This window comes from Macrosteles quadrilineatus, unplaced genomic scaffold (genome assembly GCF_028750875.1).
Source record: "Macrosteles quadrilineatus isolate MER2022 unplaced genomic scaffold, UCM_ALF_1.0 Scaffold_9__3_contigs__length_116548681, whole genome shotgun sequence".
NCBI lineage: Eukaryota > Metazoa > Arthropoda > Insecta > Hemiptera > Cicadellidae > Macrosteles > Macrosteles quadrilineatus.
This window is the reverse complement of record NW_026542602.1, coordinates 100,311,149-100,332,547: the sequence shown is the minus strand read 5'-3', so window position 1 is coordinate 100,332,547 and position 21,399 is coordinate 100,311,149. Positions and strand designations below refer to the sequence as shown.

At 34.4% G+C, this 21,399-nt stretch overlaps 1 protein-coding gene across 1 annotated transcript; it reads right to left on the bottom strand.

Annotated features, from left to right (window-relative positions):
- Window positions 1-4,612: 4,612 nt before the first annotated feature.
- LOC129003669 (uncharacterized) lies at window positions 4,613-19,407 on the bottom strand. Its single transcript, XM_054431968.1, has 4 exons — window positions 19,189-19,407; window positions 18,034-18,205; window positions 6,458-6,741; window positions 4,613-5,125 (listed from the first exon to the last, which is right to left on the bottom strand). Exons 1-4 carry the CDS (start codon window positions 19,405-19,407, stop codon window positions 4,613-4,615), a joined length of 1,188 nt encoding a protein of 395 aa, XP_054287943.1.
- Window positions 19,408-21,399: the final 1,992 nt, after the last annotated feature.

Sequence of the window (21,399 nt, the reverse complement as noted above, 5' to 3'; positions counted from 1 at the left end):
CGTTCTGTTTTTTAACCTGACGAACTGTATTAAAGATTTGGACGTGTCTCGAATCACAAAGAGAGACATTTTATCCATATCTCACAAGATCTTTGATCCAATTGGTATCCTTTGCCCTGTTACTTTGTTTCCTAAACTTCTTCTGCAAAGTATGTGGGACTTGAAAATTGACTGGGACACTGAAGTAAGTTCAGACATCAGTAAACGATTCATACTGTGGTATAATGAGTTAAGCGCTCTTGAAAAAGTGAAAATACCCCGATGGATAGGTAAAAATGACTATAGATTCAAATGGTTGTAGTATTCATACATTTTGTGACGCAAGTAAAGATGCCTATGCAACAGCTATTTACTTGAGAGTAGAAATTGAAGATGAAGTAAGAGTCCAATTATTGTCGGCAAAATCAAGAGTTGCTCCTCTGAAGAAAACTACGATTCCAAGGTTGGAATTATTAACCACCACGGTGGGAGCACGTCTCACAAGCTGGACGAAAAAAAAATCAAAGTTCCAAAAAAGGTTCATGTTTGAGTAGTAATACTACTCGGTGGGAGGATGTTATATTTCCTAGTCTGTTGATATGATGCATATTTACTTTTGACTAAGTTAAATTGTCATATGGTTTTGTTTTGTTGTTGTCATAATAGTTTTATGAGTTGTTGAAAATAGAAGTGTGGTATTAAAAAGTCTAGTTTTTTCTAATTTTATCTTTATGGTTTTCATCACTTGAAGAAGGTAGGTGTGTAGTGTAAGGAACTCAACACAAAACGACTGCTCCGTTCCACCCATCATCTAATGGACAAGCTGAACGCTTTGTACAAACAGTGAAGAAGATGTTGAAGTCGATATTAGATGAACCAGGAACACTTGACAGTAAAATTCACAAGGCGTTAATTCAACTCCGTCAAGTACCAAACTCAACAGGAAACTCGGCATACTGTCTCATGTTCAACAGACAAGTAAGAACATACCTCAGTGTTATGATACCTTCTAGAATCGAGGACTCAAAAGACAAACCTAAAGGTATAACACGCATATTTAAGGTGGGAGACCGTGTTCAAGTGAGAAACTACTACAAGGGTCAGACAAAATGGAGTTTCGGAAAAGTTACATCAAGAGATGGAAATCTACATTACAACGTTGAACTGGAGAACGGAGTAACATGCAGACGACATGTAGATCAAATGCTGCGATCAAGACTTTAAAGGGGGAAAATTGATGTGTCTTTTCTAACATACTGTATGTTTAACAAAATACCATATGTTATGTTTAATAAGTTAACTTTGTTTTTGTTTACAATCATTGTTATTTAGGATTCAATTCATAATACACCTATTTTATTTTACACATCTTTTATTTAATATGTAACAGTTATATACATAGAAATCTTATTATGCGTACCATGTTTAATTTTTCTATTTATTATGTTCTTTCAAGATCAAACTATACTAATGATTGAATTCGCCTATTTTTTGTGTACACCTGTATAGTCTATAAGTGTTACAAGAAATTTGAGTTACATAAATTATACTGTATAATCTCAAATAACTTTAATACCTACACAACAACTTAAGTCATTTAGGTTTTCCGTGTTATCATACATATAATAGTTTATATTTGTTCTAATGTAAAAATTCTGCTAAGAACCATTGTAATTAAAAGATTATTTCAGATCTCAGATTCCCAAAATCAAAACTAACTCTTACAAGAAACTTAAAGCAGCTTGGAACGTAAGTCCCTCAAAGGAACTTAGCGGTTCTTAAGCCTTCTGTCATCAGACCCATTGTCTTAATTGTTGGTTCTTGGAATGGAAAAGGATTTGTAACAATTTAAAAAGAAGTAAAACCTTGAACAGTCTTTCAAACTTAATCGTATTACTGAACAAACTATAGAGATTCTACTAATTATTTACATAGTCATTGTTTCCAAAAGAAAATGCAATTTGGTAATAATATTATTAAGTTAAAAAACAAAATTTATCAGAAATAAATTCTTGTTTTGTATTTACAACCAAATTACGGAAGATAAATTAATAGTATATTTCGTACCTAGGGCTGAAAATGAGGTTTTGCCGACTCGAGATAGTTTTTAATAAGTTCGAGACAAATTCCCTTGCTCCCAGTCAGTTCTCCATTGCGGTAGGGTATAAATTATTACAGTTATTAAAGTGAGCAGTTTTTTTTACAATAGAAATGTGAACTGAAAAATATGCATTAATTAGTTTTCTGTGTTTAATGCACAATAAACATGACCTTGAACTTAATTTGGGCTAAAATACACACCTAGTGGGCGTCCCCATCTTAAATAAATTGATAATTGAACTTCTAATTTTCACATTTTTATGTAGGTGTGCTATAACCTTTTTGTTTTTATTTTTGAACCACATCCATAACCTAGTCCGGCTTGGTTGGCAACAAATTATGCATATGAGATGAGATGTGATGGCACTGTTGTATTTCCAAATGTTTTGTATGTAGTGAGGTTTAGATGCATTGTTCAACCTAGCCATATTATATTATATACATATTATATTATAAATAGCATTATATGTACATCAAAGTAAAAACCCTTTCCCCCTTTTTTAATATCTGAACTGCCATTCATTCACCTACTGCACCAAACCATAGATTAAACCTACCCGGTGCTTAGTCTATTCCAAAACTTGGAACACAGCTCAAATCCTCAATGTACTCATCTACAAATGATTATTGAAAGTATGCCAAAAAGGCAAGTGCAAACCCCTACAATTAATATAAGCTAACCCGATAAGGAATAGTTATCTGTTCCTTTGAAATTGATAAGTCCAACTGATTTTATAATATAACTTTTTTGTAAGTGCATTAAAGGATTAATTTTTGAACAAAAACTTTAAAACATATCATAAATTCGTCATTTTGTTAAAACTATAAAAAGCTTGCCATGCAGTGAAGAATCAATTTTAAAATCGTAAATAATCATGTAAACATTTAATTTTGACAGTTTCAGTAAATGTTCATAAAACTTAACCTTTGAAACACAATTTTAAAATTAACAGTTAAAAGTAGTGTAAAATTATACATATGGTGATAATGTAAACAAATCTGCTGAGGGGACTTTAAAGGCCTCTGGGGCAGAGCCCCAAGGGAATTTACCTCGTTTCTCTTTTGATGGCTCATCTACAGACCAAGACCTTTCTTTAGAGACCCCTACCAAGTTTCTACGTCCAGCCGTTCTCTCAAATTAGCTGTCACAAAGAAAAACAGTTTCAAATTAATATATAGATTAGTGTGAGTATTTGATTAAAATTAAAAGTATCGTTCATAACTTGAACCAAAAGTGATTTGGCAGTTGCTCCAATTATTCCTAATCTTGGCTTCAGCTTGTAGATAAAAAAAACTCTCACATGCTTGGCTTCGCCTCACATGTGAAATTCTTTGTTTCTGTGTTCGGCTTTGCCTCAAACATCGAACCAGAAAATGCCACTTTCAGTAGCAGTAATAAAATATAGTAATCTCAAATTTACTATTTATCATTTTTAAATCCTGCTATAGTTGAAATAAGTTTTTCTTGCTAATACCAAATCATATAGTAGTTTGGTAGAAAAAAAGAAGGCTTAAAAAATTTGAATGTTCGCATTACCATAAGGAATTACTTGTTTTCGAGCTGAAACTACATTTTTAGGTGGAGTCCAATCCAGTGGGCTGTGGCACTACATAGCCATTAGTGATTAGTGTTTGATAGGATTTGGATACAAGCTTTCACAATAAAGATTCCATGATTTAATGACAAGACTGGTCAAGTTTTCTTTCTAATTATCAAAGAATAAACTTCAGTACAAAAACCTCACAATCCTATGTATTTTGTTCTAAACATTTTACGTTTACTTGTCAATAGCTTTGAAAATACCAATACAAATTGCTAAATGAGAATTTTTAAGGTTGAATGGAAGAAGGTGCTATGGAAAGGATGTTTTGTGAAAGAGCTAGATGATTGATGAAGTGGTCAGAAAAATCAATAATGTCTGTGACTTGGAATGATGGGTAGAAAGTGTGACAGCACCAGACACTCTGTTTCCAAGATTAATTGTCTGGAGAAAATGATTTAGCCACATACAGCGCTTTACACTTTTTTACACACCTTACAAGATTTATATTACTCACTGGATACTAAAAAATCGTTATAGTTTATTGTAACTTTGGATATAATTCTTTACACTTTTATCTTTAATGTAATTATTTTCATTACTCTAGGTACTCGTTAAAAGTTCTTTAAAAATATTTCTGTTTTGGGACAGAAAGCTTAAAAAATTTAGAAAATCTTGATTTATCCACCCCACCATTATTATCCTTTTACATAATTTGTTTTCTCAAGGATCCACAACAGTGACACATATATTCGCTTGTGATAATCATAAATACTTTAAGGAAAAGTAGTGCAAAAAAATGTACGCGGATATATGAAAGAATCTCCCCCGTCCCTCTCGTACCCTTGTCTGGAATGCTAACCTCTAGGCTAGCGACACACACAATTTGATCTCTTATGCAAAATGTTCACACAAAGGTTGTTTACTTAAAAAGAGTAATGATAAAAAATTAGATAGTTATGATATAGTTGGAGTAAATAAAGAAACTTGATTTATTCCCACCAAAAATTAATCAATTTTTTTAAATAGTAACAATAAACCAGCTCTATCAGTAAAACCATCAACGCAACGCAATGTCCGATCACAAGCAACACAAACGCAGGGTACAAGTTGTTTAGCGAGAGATGCTGCAAGCCGCCAAAGTCGTGATTGTCTTTTTCCTCCAGTAGATATTTTCTGTTTATGCGTAAAAACGTTAATTTGTGTTTCTGGTACTCCCACAGTCCAAACTCAATGAACTGCTGGATGATTCTGTTGAAAGCCTCATTGTAACCGGAAGACCTCCTGTAACCGAATGATGTGAATGCTGTCTGTGTATAGCCTCGCATTACCCGGAAGCTGCTCAGGTCAGTCGTAGAGTTTATTCCTGGGATACTCAGCAGGACATGTTCCAACCCCCACCTCTGGACTGGGAGAGCAATGTTGCGGTCAGTCAAGAGATGTGATTGTATCTCGTCCGGAGGTATGAACTCATAGCGGTTTTCAAATGTATTGTGCCATTTGTTCTGAAAAAAGAAGCGTCGAAGTTTGACTGTGATATGGATACTTTTTGCAACAACAAATTATCTGTGAGAGGTATTAAGTGTGAAAAGTAAGTAATAATTTCTGTAGAAATATAATCATCAATGCTATATTGTTTTCAAAGTGTGTTTAAAAGCTTTATTAGTATACCAATTTAATATATACTTGATTTGACTCAAAAATTTTGAATAGTAAAAGTTTGGGTTGCAAAATTAACTAATTAAATAAAATGTTGAAAATTGTATACAGTAGGCCTTAGCGCTACTTGAAGATCAATTAATTAAATCATAATGACTGAAAATTCCAATCTATGACGGTTTAAACCCACAAAAATTCCATATGAATTGAAGCTGAGAGTGATGACTACGTGTGGCTAGTTCGCAGGATAGTTCAGAGACAGAATACTTACTTAATCCACTACCATACTATCCTAGCCATTTCCAACCCCTGAGAGACGATTGGTCTTTCCATAGGGACTAAAAACTATGTGGAAATATCCATATTACTACCAAGTATTAACCGCTGTTTGAAGTCCATCATCAGTTGACAGATGTAAAATGGAGTTAATTGTTTGGATGTAGATAATAAGAATGAAAGGTGTTGGATGTTCAGAGGTGGTTGTAAATGTAAACGATTGCACAATGTTTACGCATTTTGTATGATGTAGGCAAACTGTGCTCGTTCACCAGGCTTGTTTGATACAATGAACAAAGAGGAGATCATGTTGCGTTGTGACTAAACATCAGACTGCCAAACTAATAGATATACACAACAATCAGCAAGCAAAGTTTTCTCAAAAGATTCATTGCCTCAACAGAAACTTAATAACATCTGTTTTTCGGCATCTGTAAATATGTACAGTTTTCTACAGTCTCCCCGGGCCAAATGGACACGTCTTATGTATTACATGTATATAGTTTATATCTGTCAACTGACAAATTTATTCAGAGGGTTCCTTCCTGCATAAAAGTAATCACAGAATTTAATCCAAACTTTTAGATTTTCTTGCTCATTGTTTACGGCTACTATGCCAAATTTCATTGTTGCTTAGGGTAGAAACTAGCAAGGATGAAAAAGCCACAGTGGGTTTGAAATAGCTCCATTGGACATTACCTGAGTTCAATGGAGATGTTAATTTACAAAGAGCCCTTACTGGTTTAAGATCAGTTTCAGAAAACATTCTTAAACAATACCGTACATAGGAAAACAAAATCAGTTTCATACAAAAAATTAAAAAAAACTACCTTAAGCTATAGGAAACCCAAAAGATAATTCATTAAAAACATTCAAATCTTAGATCTTGAATATTTACTCACACTCAAATCAAAGAAGAAATCCTTATTTGCCTGATTACTATAGGAATAGGAAGGATCGGTCCAATAGTAGCCTCCTTCAACCAGCTGTTGAACAGTGTTGATGCGGGGAGAGTAAAGCGGCAACGTGAGGCGAGTGACTATACAACTAGTGACTGCGGTCATTAACCACAGGGCGAAGAAGAAACACCAGAGAGACACTATGCGGGAGGTGAGAGACACGGGGACAGTGTAGGACGACGACACTGTCAGGATACCGAACATCATGACAGCACTCTCTACCAGACCTGGACAAAACATGTAAAAACCAAACAGATAGTATAGCGTCTATTCTTGTAGGGATTTCCTCCAGATCTCAGATCAAAAGGTTATAGCCCAGAACCGTTTTACACATTACTTCAGGCTAGCCCTTGAGTGGTTGCGGCATTATTACATAGCCAAAGCTATTTGGTGATTGGTGGGGTTTATGTTGGACACTGAGGGTAGTGAAAAACTACAAGTTGTTAAACAAAAGATTTAATCGGAAAAGTTACATCATACTCGGCAGTCACATTGCTTGACATGATTTAAGAGAAGGAACGGAAGTTGTCAAAAAATACAAGTCAAATATGTAACCACCCAGTTTGTCCAACCTTATAACATGATAACTTGCTAGATTACTCATTTAACTTAGTAATATATACTAGTGTACCTGTTGCTCGAATTTGAGCAATTGCTAAGTATTTCAGGCATTATTTTAAAACGAATAACAGTCATAATTTCTGAAGACTTTAAAATATTCGACTTAAAGATTATGGAAATACTCAAGATGTACATATCAGATCGATATAACCAACATTTATTGTAAATAGTGGTTTCTACAAATAGCCTCACTCATAGCCGCAATAGGTTTCCAGACACGTGTCCAAAAGCCTAACAGCACGACTCCCTTACCCATACCGCCCTGTGTGATAGGAATCATTGGATTCACTCTAACCTTTCCTCTCCTCTTCATGGGCAAGTTTTCATTCCTTTTCTTTCTTAGTTTTTGTTTGTTTCTTTTTTTAAATTTTACCGCCTGTATGTATCCCTGGTTTTTTATATTTCCCAAGCTACTTTTCTAAATGTCTCAATTGTTTCCTTGTCACTCATCATCATTTTCTCATCTCTAGACCTATCTTATCCAAGACTCTCTCCTATTTGTCTCCTGAAGTGAACAATTTATAAATACGTGACTCGTGGTTTTTATTTCTCCACATCTACATACTTCCTCTTCCACCATGTGAAATCTTCACAAATTCGCCTTGAAATTGTCCATGTCTTCTTGTGACAAACCGCGTTTCATAATTAGTGCAGTAAAAATAAGAGAAAAATTCCATAAACCTAAAAAAAATTAGCACAACCGGGGAATTTGGTACAGATGTTGGGTGTACCTTCCTTTTGAACATACTAAAAGTCCCCTAAAATTGAAGCTGTGCTACGGCCGCCATATTGGAAAATGGCGGCATATTTCTGTATTTTTCGCTATGGTGACTTTATTTTTAGAGATACACGAAAAAGCTAAATGTACAAAATGTAGGTCATCTAAAAATGCACATTTTTTGTGTTTACCATCTTTCTCTAAACCCAACGGTTTTTGAGTTATTTGTTATTAAGTATTATTTAGTTTTTTTCTATTTATCAAAAATAGGTGAAACACATGGAAATTGACCGTTACTTTCAAGGATTATGATAATTTATCCTATTTAGTTAAATAGTGCGATACTATATAATCTAAAAATTTAAGCTTATTTTATGAGTAAAACAACTCCGCCACAGCAAACCTGCAGACTCAGTAAATTTCCATTTGATTGGATGTTTTATTTAGATAATATTAGATTCAACAGGTACCTAGGTTTGCTGCTACAGGTAGGTTATTATAGTGTGTGTTTTTTTTTTTAGTAAAATATCAATAACTTAGTATAAAATAATTAATTTTCCAAGTTTGATCATAATAAATCTATAAACAAACAAACTGCAACGGTTAACTAATTCATAATAATAGCATGGTAGCTTAAGATTTACAATTTACAAATTTAAATATACAAATTTTGGTTGTGTTTACTGAAAATATGGCGATTATTCGTCACGATTCGAATACTAACCGAATGAGTTTTCATAAGGAGATGAAGCAAGTAATTTAAGTACTGTAATATTAACTCGTACCAAGTATCGTAAATAATGTATGCAGTGAGGAAATCAACCATATGTTGTAAACTACGCAATAGTCATATCACAGAGAAGTAATATAAACAGAGTGAAGAAGGATATGGGAAGGCTGTTGCGCGGTAGCCCTAGTTTACATTTTTCCCGCAGTGTAGCGCGCGCATGTCAATTGCTCTTCCTGCTCGTCAAATTCCACTATTTACTCAACTCCAAGCTGGAAGAGAACGTAACGTGTCGCTTTGGTGTTCATAGGCCAAGACTATGGGTGGCCGGTTGGCGTTTAAATTGTACCATTTGTACGAATACCTAAGGTCTTTTAACTTTTCGTTATTTTCATGACATATTAAAGACCACAATGTTATTAAAATAATCATGTATTAACAACCCAGGACATTATCAACGTTATGATTTTTTAATTATAATATATTAAATAATCAAAAGAGTGTTAAGCAAGACGTTCTTTTATAGTTCATGCTACCCTCTACAAAGAATTCCTTTTTGAATATTACCATAGATAAAACATACTTGCCTACAACTGTTTTAGAACTGCAGAGTAATTGCCACAATAAACTGCTTGCGTATTACATTATTAGCCTATATAAAACACGCTAATAAAAACCTTTATAATAAAATTCAATCAATTGGTCGGAAAATGAATTTACATACCACAAACATTGAGTAATTTACTTTTAATTTAGAAAAAAATAGTATAACGGTTGTTATATATAGGATTGTCGTCATTTCTATTTCTTATTGTAAACTTTGACACCATTGTACAGTCGTATAAATAAAGAATATTTGAATTGAAAATTAAAAAAAGAAAATAAATTATAGTATCAGTCTTCTACCGGCAAAAAATTGGATTAGCAGCTGTAAAGACGAGGGATAAATATTTATTTCATCCTGAGAAATTATCTGAATATCAATTTTTTAACATTTTCATAGTCCCTAATATGTTGGCCATTGCCAAATTTATAGTACGTAAGCAACTTATAGTTAATTGTAGCAAGGTGCAACAGCTGTAGTTGCATAAAGAATATAAATAATTAATTTCTTCATCACACTATGAGGTTTTTAGCTGTTTTACAAACGTTAATTGGAGGCTGAAAGCTACATTTTGCTGCCCATGCCAGCTGTGTCGTCGTCAGTTTTTAGCCGAGCAGGTTTTTACATCCCTATAGGGCCAAAAGTCAGTTGTTCCTTTATTTATTAATGTGTATTAAATACACGAGCAGTGCATTGCAGTAGACTTGTTTTATTGTTCTGTCTAGCAACTATTATTTATTCTGCTGTTTTCGTTAAATATTTCTTCACATAGCCTTAAATTTTTGTTGACTTTTTGTGTGCATTTATTGTATAAATTTTCTCAATTACCCTATGTATTCGACTTCATATCAGTATCGAACTTGAAAATCATCTCGAGCTGGCAAAACTTTGTTTTCGGCCTTAGTTACGAAAGTTACTACTGTATTACTACAAATAATAAGAATTGTTGAAAAAGTATCACACAACTTGAGTCAGGCTTTTAGGACGACGCGACAGCCTCAACCGAAGCCCGATGGACTGTTAAGGGTGTGTGCTGTCCTTTGTTAAAGTCACGTGGGGGTTGTAAACCGAGGTTGTTGTCCGAGGTCCACCCTTGTCTCTAACAATTTCAGTTAGTGTGAAAGTCGCCTCTGTCGTAGAATGTTGTCGCGCTTCGGGTGTGTGAATACGACGAAATAGTGTTTGTGCGGTATAGTAGTGACTGTTTATTATTTAGTAATGCAATCAATCAGCTTAACCATTTAATAACATGCCGAAACAAGAATCGCGGATTCGGTGTCAGTATACCGGATGTAGTAATGCCGCAAAAGACAATCCTAATAAACGGTTTTTTAGTTTTCCGGACCCCGATAAAAATCCCGAGTTGTTCCATCAATGGGTAGTTAGAACTGAAAATATATCCATATTAGATTCTGTAGCCAAAAATTTCCGCCACAAGAAAGTTTGTGAGGACCATTTTCAACCTTCCTGTTTCACCAAATCAAAGAAAAGACTTGTACAAAATGCAGTGCCTCAGCCGAGGGAATCTCCGAGAGAAGATGCAGACGATCCTACGACTCCTGAAAGACCACGTGTACACCATGGACCATGTACCACGAGAGGAACGGTTCTTGACTCCCCATCAGGAAATCGTTGGAAAGTCCGTGAACACGGCGCACCAGGTACATCCACTCAGAGTGATATTTCGGAATACAAAGTAGAAGTAACACCTAGATGCATATCAAAGCCAAAATTAATAAAAATACCAAGCTGTACTAAACAGTGTAGAAGTATAGGTGTGCAAGCTGTCTTACCAGACACTAAAACTAGAATGTCAAACAAAACCAACAAACGCATAGCAGCTACAAAAAGGGCTATGATAAGCAGGCTTAGAAAAAAGATTTCCACAGACAATTTACCAAATTCTTTTCTCAGTATGCTACAAAAACACTTAGGAAGAAAATGCCAGTACAGTCCCCGGGAAAGAAATATGATAATTGCTCTTTATTACAAATCTCCATCTGCCTACCAATTCATGAGAACGACGTTAAAAGTTCGAGGATTGCCATCACGACAAACTATTATTAGATGGTTATCTAATATTGATATAAGACCTGGTTTGAATGAAAATTTCTTTGCACTGCTGAAATCTAGGGTAAAGGACATGCCTGAGTCAGAAAAAGACGTCGTACTGTTAATGGACGAAATTAATTTAAAAAAAGGTCTTGAGTATGACAGAAAATCGGACTGCGTCCTAGGATTTCAAAACCATGGACAATTTCCCGAGCCAAAGCCAGCAAACCACGCTCTTTTACTCATGGTAAGAGGGTTAAAGAAGAGCTGGAAACTTCCGATTGCTCATTTTTTCTCCTGTGGTCCGACTAAAAGCGAGGCTATAGCTAGTATTTTGAAGAATACAGTTTCAAAAACACTAGCTACGGGGCTTCGGGTACGGGCAATTGTGTGTGATCAGGGAGCACCAAATAGAAAAGCGTTATCTCTTCTAAAAGTCACAACAGACGACCCTAAATTAATAATTGATGGACAACAGATTTATGCCGTTTATGACGCTCCACACCTCATCAAAAGCTTTAGAAACCGATTAATGGAAGCCAAAGCAATTAAGTTTAAAGACGGCATCGCTGAATGGAAACACATACAGCAACTATTTACACTTGACCAAAGACAGGAAAACGACATAGTCAAAGCACGCCTTAACGTAAAGTTGAGCGAAAAACACGTCAATCCAACCTCAAGAGAAAAAATGAACGTGAGACTGGCTGTTCAGGTTTTCAGCCATACGACACAAGCGTCGTTATTAACGGCAGCTCAAATGCCCGAATTCGGCGGTGCGGCTGAACAGACAGCTCGATTTATTGGGACCGTCAACAACACATTTGACGCGTTAAATAGTAAAACTTTATTTAGTGGAAATAAATTGAGCTGTGCACTAAACATGAGGGATGACACCACAGAAAAATTCCTTTGTGGTATTAGATCATGGTGCGATCAACTAAGAGTGATAACCAAGAACGATAAACAAAAGATTGTGCCATGTTTCTTGGGTTTGAAAATGACCATCAAACATAGCATACTCCAGCTATGGGATGATCTGAAAAAAGAAAATACCTCATTCCTACTAACGGCTCGATTGAACCAAGATCCTCTCGAGAACGAGTTCTCCATCATCCGTCAGCGAGGTGGTTGGAACCTGGACCCGACTCCAGCTCAGTTTTCAAGGTAATATATTTGTTCTATTTTTTATACTAAACAAATTTCACCACACAAAATAAAATTTTGAAAATTAAATCAAAAATAAATGCAGGTGTGAACAAACATAAATAAAATATTTATCATCACCAGTACACATTATATTATTACAAAAAATGTCACGCAAATAATTTAAGTGAAAAATATTGCATTTGGTTTATTTAATAGAGATATTTTGTTTATTCCCTTTTAACGGGATTATAATAATTTAAGCTTAATATTTCCACATAACATTTTTTTAAGTATAGGTTATAATTTTAACTGAGCCTATATTATAATGACTAAAACCACAATAAATATTGCAAATTCTTCAAGAACTTTTGAGAAAACTATTTTTAATTTTAAAGCAACAGGTATGATGCCATTCGGCTATAACATTATTTGGTAATTGCGCACGGGTGAACGATAGTATTTGATCAGTTTGTACTAATTTATATTATATATATATACTCATGTATACTTTTACTAATTTGTTGCTTGTTTATGAACGTTTTTTGATCGAATTTGGAAAATACATTAATTTCTTACTAAACAATTGCTAACATTTTGCAACAAACAAACAAAAACACTTCCCACAATACTCTTTATAGCCACTGTGAATTTCAACCCGCTCTTAATTCGTGATTGAGCCCAAAACAAATTAACATACAAACTATATGTTTTCTAATATTATAATGATTAGTTAGTTTTTCATTCTGTTATTATGGACATTGATAAACATTTCTCTCGCATTGTTCAACAAAAGTCTATGCAGAAGCTCAGAATTACATCGATTTACATATTATATAAAAGACAACACTTTAACAATTTGTGAGTTATTTTTCAAGTTAGATTACTAGAAATGTTATTGTTCTAAGGGCACTGAGATCCCGTGTTGCCACGAGCCTCTTGCGACCGGCTGAATCAGCTAATTGTGAACCAGACGAGGACGAGCTGCTGACATTGACGACACCACTAGCACCACTGACCACCGCCACCACCGACCCTGCACCTGGACCTTCACTCTCACTCTCACCCTCATGTGACAACCCCTCTGACGAGGACAGTGACCTCGAGCCCATCGCACCAGACGACCAACAACAATCATCACTTCAAGGTGCAAGTGCTTCGGTTGAAGAAGACTCGTTGATCAGGGCAAACGCGGTAACTTACTTAAGCGGAGTTATTTTATATCACTTAGAAAAGAAATACTCCTGTCTTAAATGTTCCGAGTCGTGTTCAAAACAAAATAAATTCCTGGAAAATAACGATGAGTTATTTGTACACTTCAAAGCGTACAGCACCAAAATACCCTCAGATTTTGGAAACTTAAAAGTGCCGTCTAGTGAGTTTCGCAATGTGATGGACATCTGCATGAGTGCCTTTGAAAGAAATGTAAATAGTTTAATTACAAGCATTGGCGTCAAGAAAATTTTAGTTTCTGTTTGCATAAATGAAGTTAACGAAGTCTTTCCTGGGTGGCTTGAAAAATGCTACATCCACCGAACATTTTGCATTGACAAACTCGTGTTCATCAAATTAAGGTACGAAATTAAAAGACGTTCGTGTGTGTTATCTCTTCCAATTGCGCGTAAGAAACAAAGATCATCAAAGGATGTACAAAAATGTGTCAGGAGAAAATTGTTTTACTAGATAGTTGTTAAGTTGTTACCGGTACACCTTTTAGGCATAACTTTTGCAATACCAGTGGATTATTTCGTACACTTATTTTTAAATCATGTGTATTGTATAATCAATGGACCTCAAACGATTTTAATTAGGAAGGTCTAAAACTATGTAATTTATATTTATTTAACTTCAAACTTAAGAGTGTGAATTCCTACAGTATAACAAGTCTTAATACATTGTACAAAGTTAGTTTTGATTTTGCAAACCAGTAAAACACTATCATATTTTTATGTTCAAGTCGGTTTTAAACGTTTTGCGTATAGGGCTGTTGATTTTTGTACACTATTACGTACATCCGGGTTTTAATCTTTCTTTACTGATAAATCTGTTGTTACTTTAAATAGTATTTAAATAATAATGGTTGGCTATTAATAAAAGCCACTTAATGTTTATATACTTAATTATCTTGCAAATGTTTATTTTAATATTATGTAAATTAAAAAGTGTCGAACGATTTGATGTAGGAATGTATAAAACGTTTATTATTTATTTGACTTCAAACTTAGCGTGTGTTTTGTTTACGTTGTTTTACGTGAGTAAGTTGTTTAACGAAGATTTTGTATATTACTGTAAATAATTTTATTGCATAACCAACTTCAATGTAAATACGTATTATAAGCAAGATAGTTCATTATTTTTAACTCTTTAGAATATCATTCAAGTGTGTAATGTACTTTTAAACTTGTTTTTCTTTCTACGATAACATTTTGTAATAATGCATGTATCCATAGTTGAATAGGCTATATTTTAAAAATTTACCAATTAACACATATTACATTTAATAGCGAAAACACAGCAAAGATAAAAATTTCCCGGCCCTAATTAAAACATTCAATTTACATTTTGAATTATTTTAATCATACAACTACCGTATAGTTCTCCGTATATATGTCCATATGGTAATTACTTACTTATTAAAGGTCACTGTCTGCATCAAATCATTAAGTATTTATTTATACCTTTCAGCTATTTTAACATTGCACCTATACTTCTCTGTGATTACACATAATGTTACTGCCCTAGTGTACACTGTGGGAAACGGAGCAGTTCTAACAATTAGCTTTACGAGAACACGTTTATAAATATTTATTTCATATTTGGTATCTTTGGAAAGCTTATTTCATTCTGCATTTAACGGAATAGGTTTCAAATAAAGGTCTTGATAATTATTGGAACGACAGTTGAAACCGTAACCTGTACTTTGTTCAGCGGCTGGCAGCGGAGTAGTGAGCGTAGCGCAGCGCTGTCGCGACCTGTCATGTACTCTGTGAACTACGTCAAGTCGGGACACGCTCGCTACTTGGGGACACGGATTACGCGCAACACAGATATTAACTCTGTTTATATTACTTCTCTGTGGTCATATTAATATTTTATCCTAATTTTTACCCATTTAATAAATTAACATTTTAATATTTTGATGGCACTACCACTATCACTCTGATATCAACTAAGTGGGATGAATAATTGTCGTAAACCTAGAAAAGTAACCGTTGATTGCGATGGGTTTCACCGATTTTTGATAAATAAAACTAACTATACTTTACCATACTTAATTAGTCACCAACATGAACCAGACACGAAAAACACCCTTCCAAATTTACAATGGGATGTCAAGTATAGTTAGTTAGTGTGGTGGTGCCATCAAAATACTAAAATTTTAACTATTAAATGGGTAAAAAATTAAGATAAAATATTAATATGACTATTGCGTACTTTACAAAATATGGTAGATCACCTTACTGCATACAATATTTTCGGTGCTTGGTACGAATTAATATTACTTAAATAACAGGCTCCATCTCCTTTTGAAAACCCATTTGGTTAATATTCTAATCGTGACTAATCGCCATCTTTTTAGTAAACACAACCAAAATTTGTCTATTCAAATTTGTTTATTGCAAATTTAAAACTCCCATGCTATTCTTATGAATTAGTTAACTGTTGCAGTTTGCTTGTTTATTGATATATTTTTATCAAACTTGGAAAATTAGTTATTTTATAGTAATGTATTGATATTTTACTTAAAAAAAAGCACACTATAAAAACCTACTTGTAGCAGCAAACCTAGGTACCTGTTGAATCTAATTTTATTTAAATAAAACATCCAATCAAATGGAAATTTGCTGAGTCTGCAGGTTTGCTGTGGTAGAGTTGTTTTACTCATAAAATAAGCTTAAATTTTTAGATTTTATAGTATCGCACTATTTAACTAAATAGGATAAATTATCATAATCCTTGAAAGTAACGGTCAATTTCCATGTGTTTCACCTATTTTTGATAAATAGAAAAAACTAAATAATACTTAATAACAAATAACTCAAAAACCGTTGGGTTTAGAGAAAAAGGGTAAATACAAAAAATGTGTATTTTTAGATGACCTACATTTTGTACATTTAGCGTTTTCTTGTATCTCTAAAAATAAAGTCACCATAGCGAAAAATACAGAAATATGCCGCCATTTTGGAAAATGGCGGCCGTAGCACAGCTTCAATTTTAGGGGACTTTTAGTATGTTCAAAATGAAGATACACCCAACATCTGTACCAAATTCCCCGGTTGTGCTAATTTTTTTTGGGTCAAAACATATTTTTACTGTACTAAATGGCCTATCTCCCAATCTTGTTCCAGTCTCTTTCTGATGTTAGGTATATATCCGAACGTTTACCTTTAACGTTAACGTAAAACGTTAACATAAAACACTCTACTCCCAACGCAATTGCCACTCATCAAATATCTCCTTTCTTCTGTTTCCGATGTAGTCCTACCCGCCTCCTTGGCTTCCAAAATCAACAGCTTATGCAGCGATTATCCAACAGTCCTAAGCTGAATGTGAAATCTTCAGGCGGTTGTTGGAGAGCACACTTAAACCCAACACGGAAGGGTGCTTGCTGTATTCGGCTATCGGGCTATCAATGACAATAGTATTATTTGTATTTCGTTCGCGTCTACCAGTTTAACCAGTTTAAGTTCGTCGGCCTCCTCCTATTGGCCGTCCTGGTCAACGTGTTATAGTCTCCATTATGCCGAACGTTTGTTTGGTTATGTTTTTATGTTGTGCAAAATTTTAGTATAACCAGCTGTTTCAAATATTAGTGTCAATTTCAAAGTATTCATCTGTTCAAATGTAAACAAACATTTTATCCCTAAGAATAACATGGGAACTTTGAAGGCCACTGGGGCAGAGCCCTGATGGAATTCCAAAGTTTTTTTGTTTGATGGCAAAACTACATGCTAAGAACTTTCTAACAACACCTTGGAGATGGTGATCGGTAGCATCACCACTCCAAAACAATTACTGTATGACAAAAATATGCCTAGCGTATTAAATATATAGATATATATGGTACATATATTATAATAGTTTAAACCTTGGTTTGACCTTGGGGATATCCCTGCGCTCTACTGCTAGATGACCTTGCTCTCCTATAATTTTATGGATTACTTACTTGGCGTTTGTTTCTTACAGATTCAATGTCTGCATGTATTGTGTTACCCTGTCTTAAATATGTGTGTAGATACAGATAGTGTCACGGTGCGTGGCGCCTCGCTGGAGCATGCGCACTGAGAGCTTTCCCCCACTACGCCTCGATGTACGGTACAGTCACGTTCAAATACTGAAGTTGTGAACTAGCATCAGCTGTCAAATTAGTTTGCTTTATGTTTACGTTTTTGTATTTTTCTGTCTCTCTCTTACTGCCTCCCCTACACGCCAAGCACGGTGAAACGGTCTGTAATAGTTATTTTTATTTATTTTTTTTTTTATGGTCTTAAACAGAAGATGAAGATTACTACAGTAAACATAAGTATATTTGAAGTCTTAGGATGGCCACATAATGCCAAATCCGGTTTCTAAGTGCAATTTGTGGATTCTAATAAGTAGGAATATACTCCAATGCTTATCCTATCGGTAATCTGCAGGCCTCAACTTACTAGGTTTCCTTGCCACTAGAGGTAAAGCATGACAGGCTCTCCAGTATACCAAGGTGATGACCAGGAATGTTGCAGCAATAGTCAACCAGACATGGACAGTGAAGATCATCAACAGTGACTGCCACTGGTCCACCAGCATGTAGGGCCGTCTTACTATGAATGTTACGTAGATCTGAAACAACAATGCAGCTAGTTCAACTTTGATACATCAAGTCTCAATCACTGTGTTTATTTGAAACAAAGTGTACTTATTGCAAAAATTCAAGACAGATTCTAGCTTAGCAAGTACGTCTCATAACCCTGAATAACGATAGTAAATGAATGTAATAGGGTAAACTATTTTTAGAATGGTAAACTGTTTTGGTATACATTTCAAATGAACTCCAAAAATATGTCCAAATAACAGCAAGTTAAAGTAGTGAAAGATAAGTGTTTGAACAACTTGTCAACCAGGTTTAATACCAGGCTTAAGGGTGCGCTCTACCTCAGCTCGGATTTCTCAATACGAAGTTGCCGAACGCCGATGTCCCTAAACCATTGCATTGAACAGCTCCATGAAGAGCACATGTAAGCCTTTCGAGTCTGGGTGATTACATAGTTATCCTTCAACTTTTTAGTAAACTAACTGCAGGTTCTTGTTTTTAAAAATCTATTTAACTTTTTCCGTTTTTTATTTTTCTTAAAAAAATATTTGTATGCGTTAAAACTTATGATGAAAAACGCGCATTTTAACATTTTACCAATCTTTGAGCCCAACATTTTTTAAATTATCAAAATTTAAAAAAACGGCAAAACTACAAATATATTTAACGAAAAATATGAAAACAAGATCTTTTAAATCGGTTCACAATTGGGGCTACAATCAGTAAGAACTAAACCCTTTGCATTCGCGCGCGCCAGACGGGTAGAGCGCACCCTTAAGACTGTCATCACATTAGATAACCTTTGTTGTTGTGGCCTGTACTCTGTACTTCTTGAGTAGGTAAGATGTTTGTATCACCTAATGCATTTTGCCCCAACAACCCTACAGACTAAAAACAACAAATGTAATCTAATATAATTAAAGCTCTTAGTTTCTAAAACCGGGATAGAAAATAAAAAATTAATACATTAGAATCACAGTTATACTAATAATCAACAAACCAGACTTCCTACCATGTTAAGAGGTGGTCCAAAGTCCATGTTGTTGCTGGACAGTTCCCGCTGCCAGATGTTACAGAAGGTAATGTCGGCCGCCCCCTCTCGCATAGCCTGGTTCACTCCCCCCACCATCGTCCCATTGTCCAACATTGCGCCAAACCTTCCTGGGGCCTTCAGGGGTATAAATTCCCAAGTGAAGTTGAGATATGCCGCCAGTTTGAGAAACAGGCTCATCTCAATTCCAAAGTATTCAGCTGAAATAGTATGTTGAGCTGTAAAAGGATTGTATCCTTGAGGAGGATAAAAATTATTGTGTATTTCACTAAGAAAATTTGTAGCACTAGATTACATTTTCAAATTTCGGCCGTAGCACATGCACTTGCAACCCGAGAGGGAAGGAAGTGCTCACAAGAAGGTGAAATATGAAATCCAAAGCAAGCACATCTTTCGGTGATTAGCAATCGTTCATTATCCGGTTGTGAATTTCCTGATTATCGTCCATTGCAGATGAGTAGACCAAATTAGATAGCCACACAGAAAGTCCAATGGGTCTGGCGACCTGGCAGGCCATCGAGCCAATAAGACTCATCAGTATAATTATCATCATCCAAGCTGTGTATTTTGCATTGAGTCAATCTTGCACATCGTTTGGATGTACCATAGAACTAACACCGCAAACGATATTTAATGTTTTTCAATAACAAGAAAGATAATATTTGACAGTCCCTACAGTCAAGTTTAGCATAAAAAGTATGTACTGTAAAAGTTATTGAATTCTTCTCAAAAATCACAAATTCAAACTTCCATTGCAGAATAAGCGTGTATACAAATGCTTTATCTCAATTACTCAGTACTATACTATGGTGAATAGGATGAGGATTCTGAAAATAACAGTAAATTCAAAATAAAAACAAGGTACTGTATAGTGCACTTATTGCTTACATAAAATGGCTATAAGACTTAAAGCCATTTTATGTAAGTAAGCAAATACAAATACGTTGAAAACATTGTAGTTTTTTTTTAAGTAAACAACAGTGATTTAATGATAGTACCTATACAAATTTTTACAAGAATTTTATGAATAAAATATTGACAAAAGGTCGTCGTCTGCGGGTGAGGATCCAATGATACTGGCGACATTTCTTTTTGTATGGCCATGGCAATCCGTTGAAAAGGTAATCTTCATAATAAAAACATCATTATTTGTCTGTTATACCCTATCTGAGAGGGTATGGAAGACTAAACTGGTGCCATGTTGTCACCAATACATAATAGTTTAACACATAGATTTTTTTACATTAACTTCGTTCCACCCTGTAATATTGTTAAGTTCATAAATTATAGTAACACGTTCAACAATGTTAAACATTTTATTTTAAAATGCACAAAAAGGTGTGTGGGTTGATTTTATTTGAAGTAATCTTTTGATATCTTATCTAATGACACCTCACCTACTTGGTGGTCTAGTCATAAACTGAACTTACATTACTCATTATAATGTTGCACTCTGTTTTTTTAATTTAATCAACTTTATATATTATGTATAATACATATAACTATGTATATATCTTAATTACAGAATAAATGCACATACTTACTTGTTCCAGTTCTGTTCAGCAAGAGTGAAAATGGAGGAAAGTGAAATGTTGCAACCTTGATAAGTTTCCTTTCAAAATTAGGAATCGTTAACTTTTTATTCTTCCTTATCATTCCATTTGGAATCAAATAATTCATAGAACTCACAGTAGTGTTTAACAGTCTCATTTCTTGGTTTTGGAGTGAAATTACAACAAAATTCATAGAATCAAATAAACTGGAACACTCTGAGTTTTTGTTGATAAAATCATCGATTGGTTTATTTGTTAAAACCACTATGCTTATAACTTGAACTACACTATTATGTAAAATAAGTTGGCAAACACTGAAGTTACCTCTGTCGATAATCATGGACTTTTGACACTCGTTTACAATTTTCTCCTCAGAGGTATATTGAAGTACTGGAATAAAAGAGTAACACTGTTGTAAAATAAAAGTTTGTAAATCACCATAAACAATAGAACTCCACATACAAAAGCTTCTTTTGAAAAAATCTGAGCAGACATTGCTAATATGTTGTTTTAAATCATCAAACTCTATTTGAACCGTGTTTTTAAGAATGATTGAATCAATGTCACAGTCAATAAAAACCAAAAGTATAATAGCTTGAACAAGTTTCATTTTGAAATT

Coding starts and splice junctions, on each gene's coding strand:
- LOC129003669 (XM_054431968.1), bottom strand. CDS start 19,407: ATGAGCCTGTTTCTCAAACTGGCGGCATATCTCAACTTCACTTGGGAA. Junction 18,206..19,188: donor TTGGACCACCTCTTAACATG/GTAGGAAGTCTG, acceptor TTGTTGTTTCAG/ATCTACGTAACATTCATAGT. Junction 6,742..18,033: donor TCTAGTGGCAAGGAAACCTA/GTAAGTTGAGGC, acceptor TGTTTTGTCCAG/GTCTGGTAGAGAGTGCTGTC.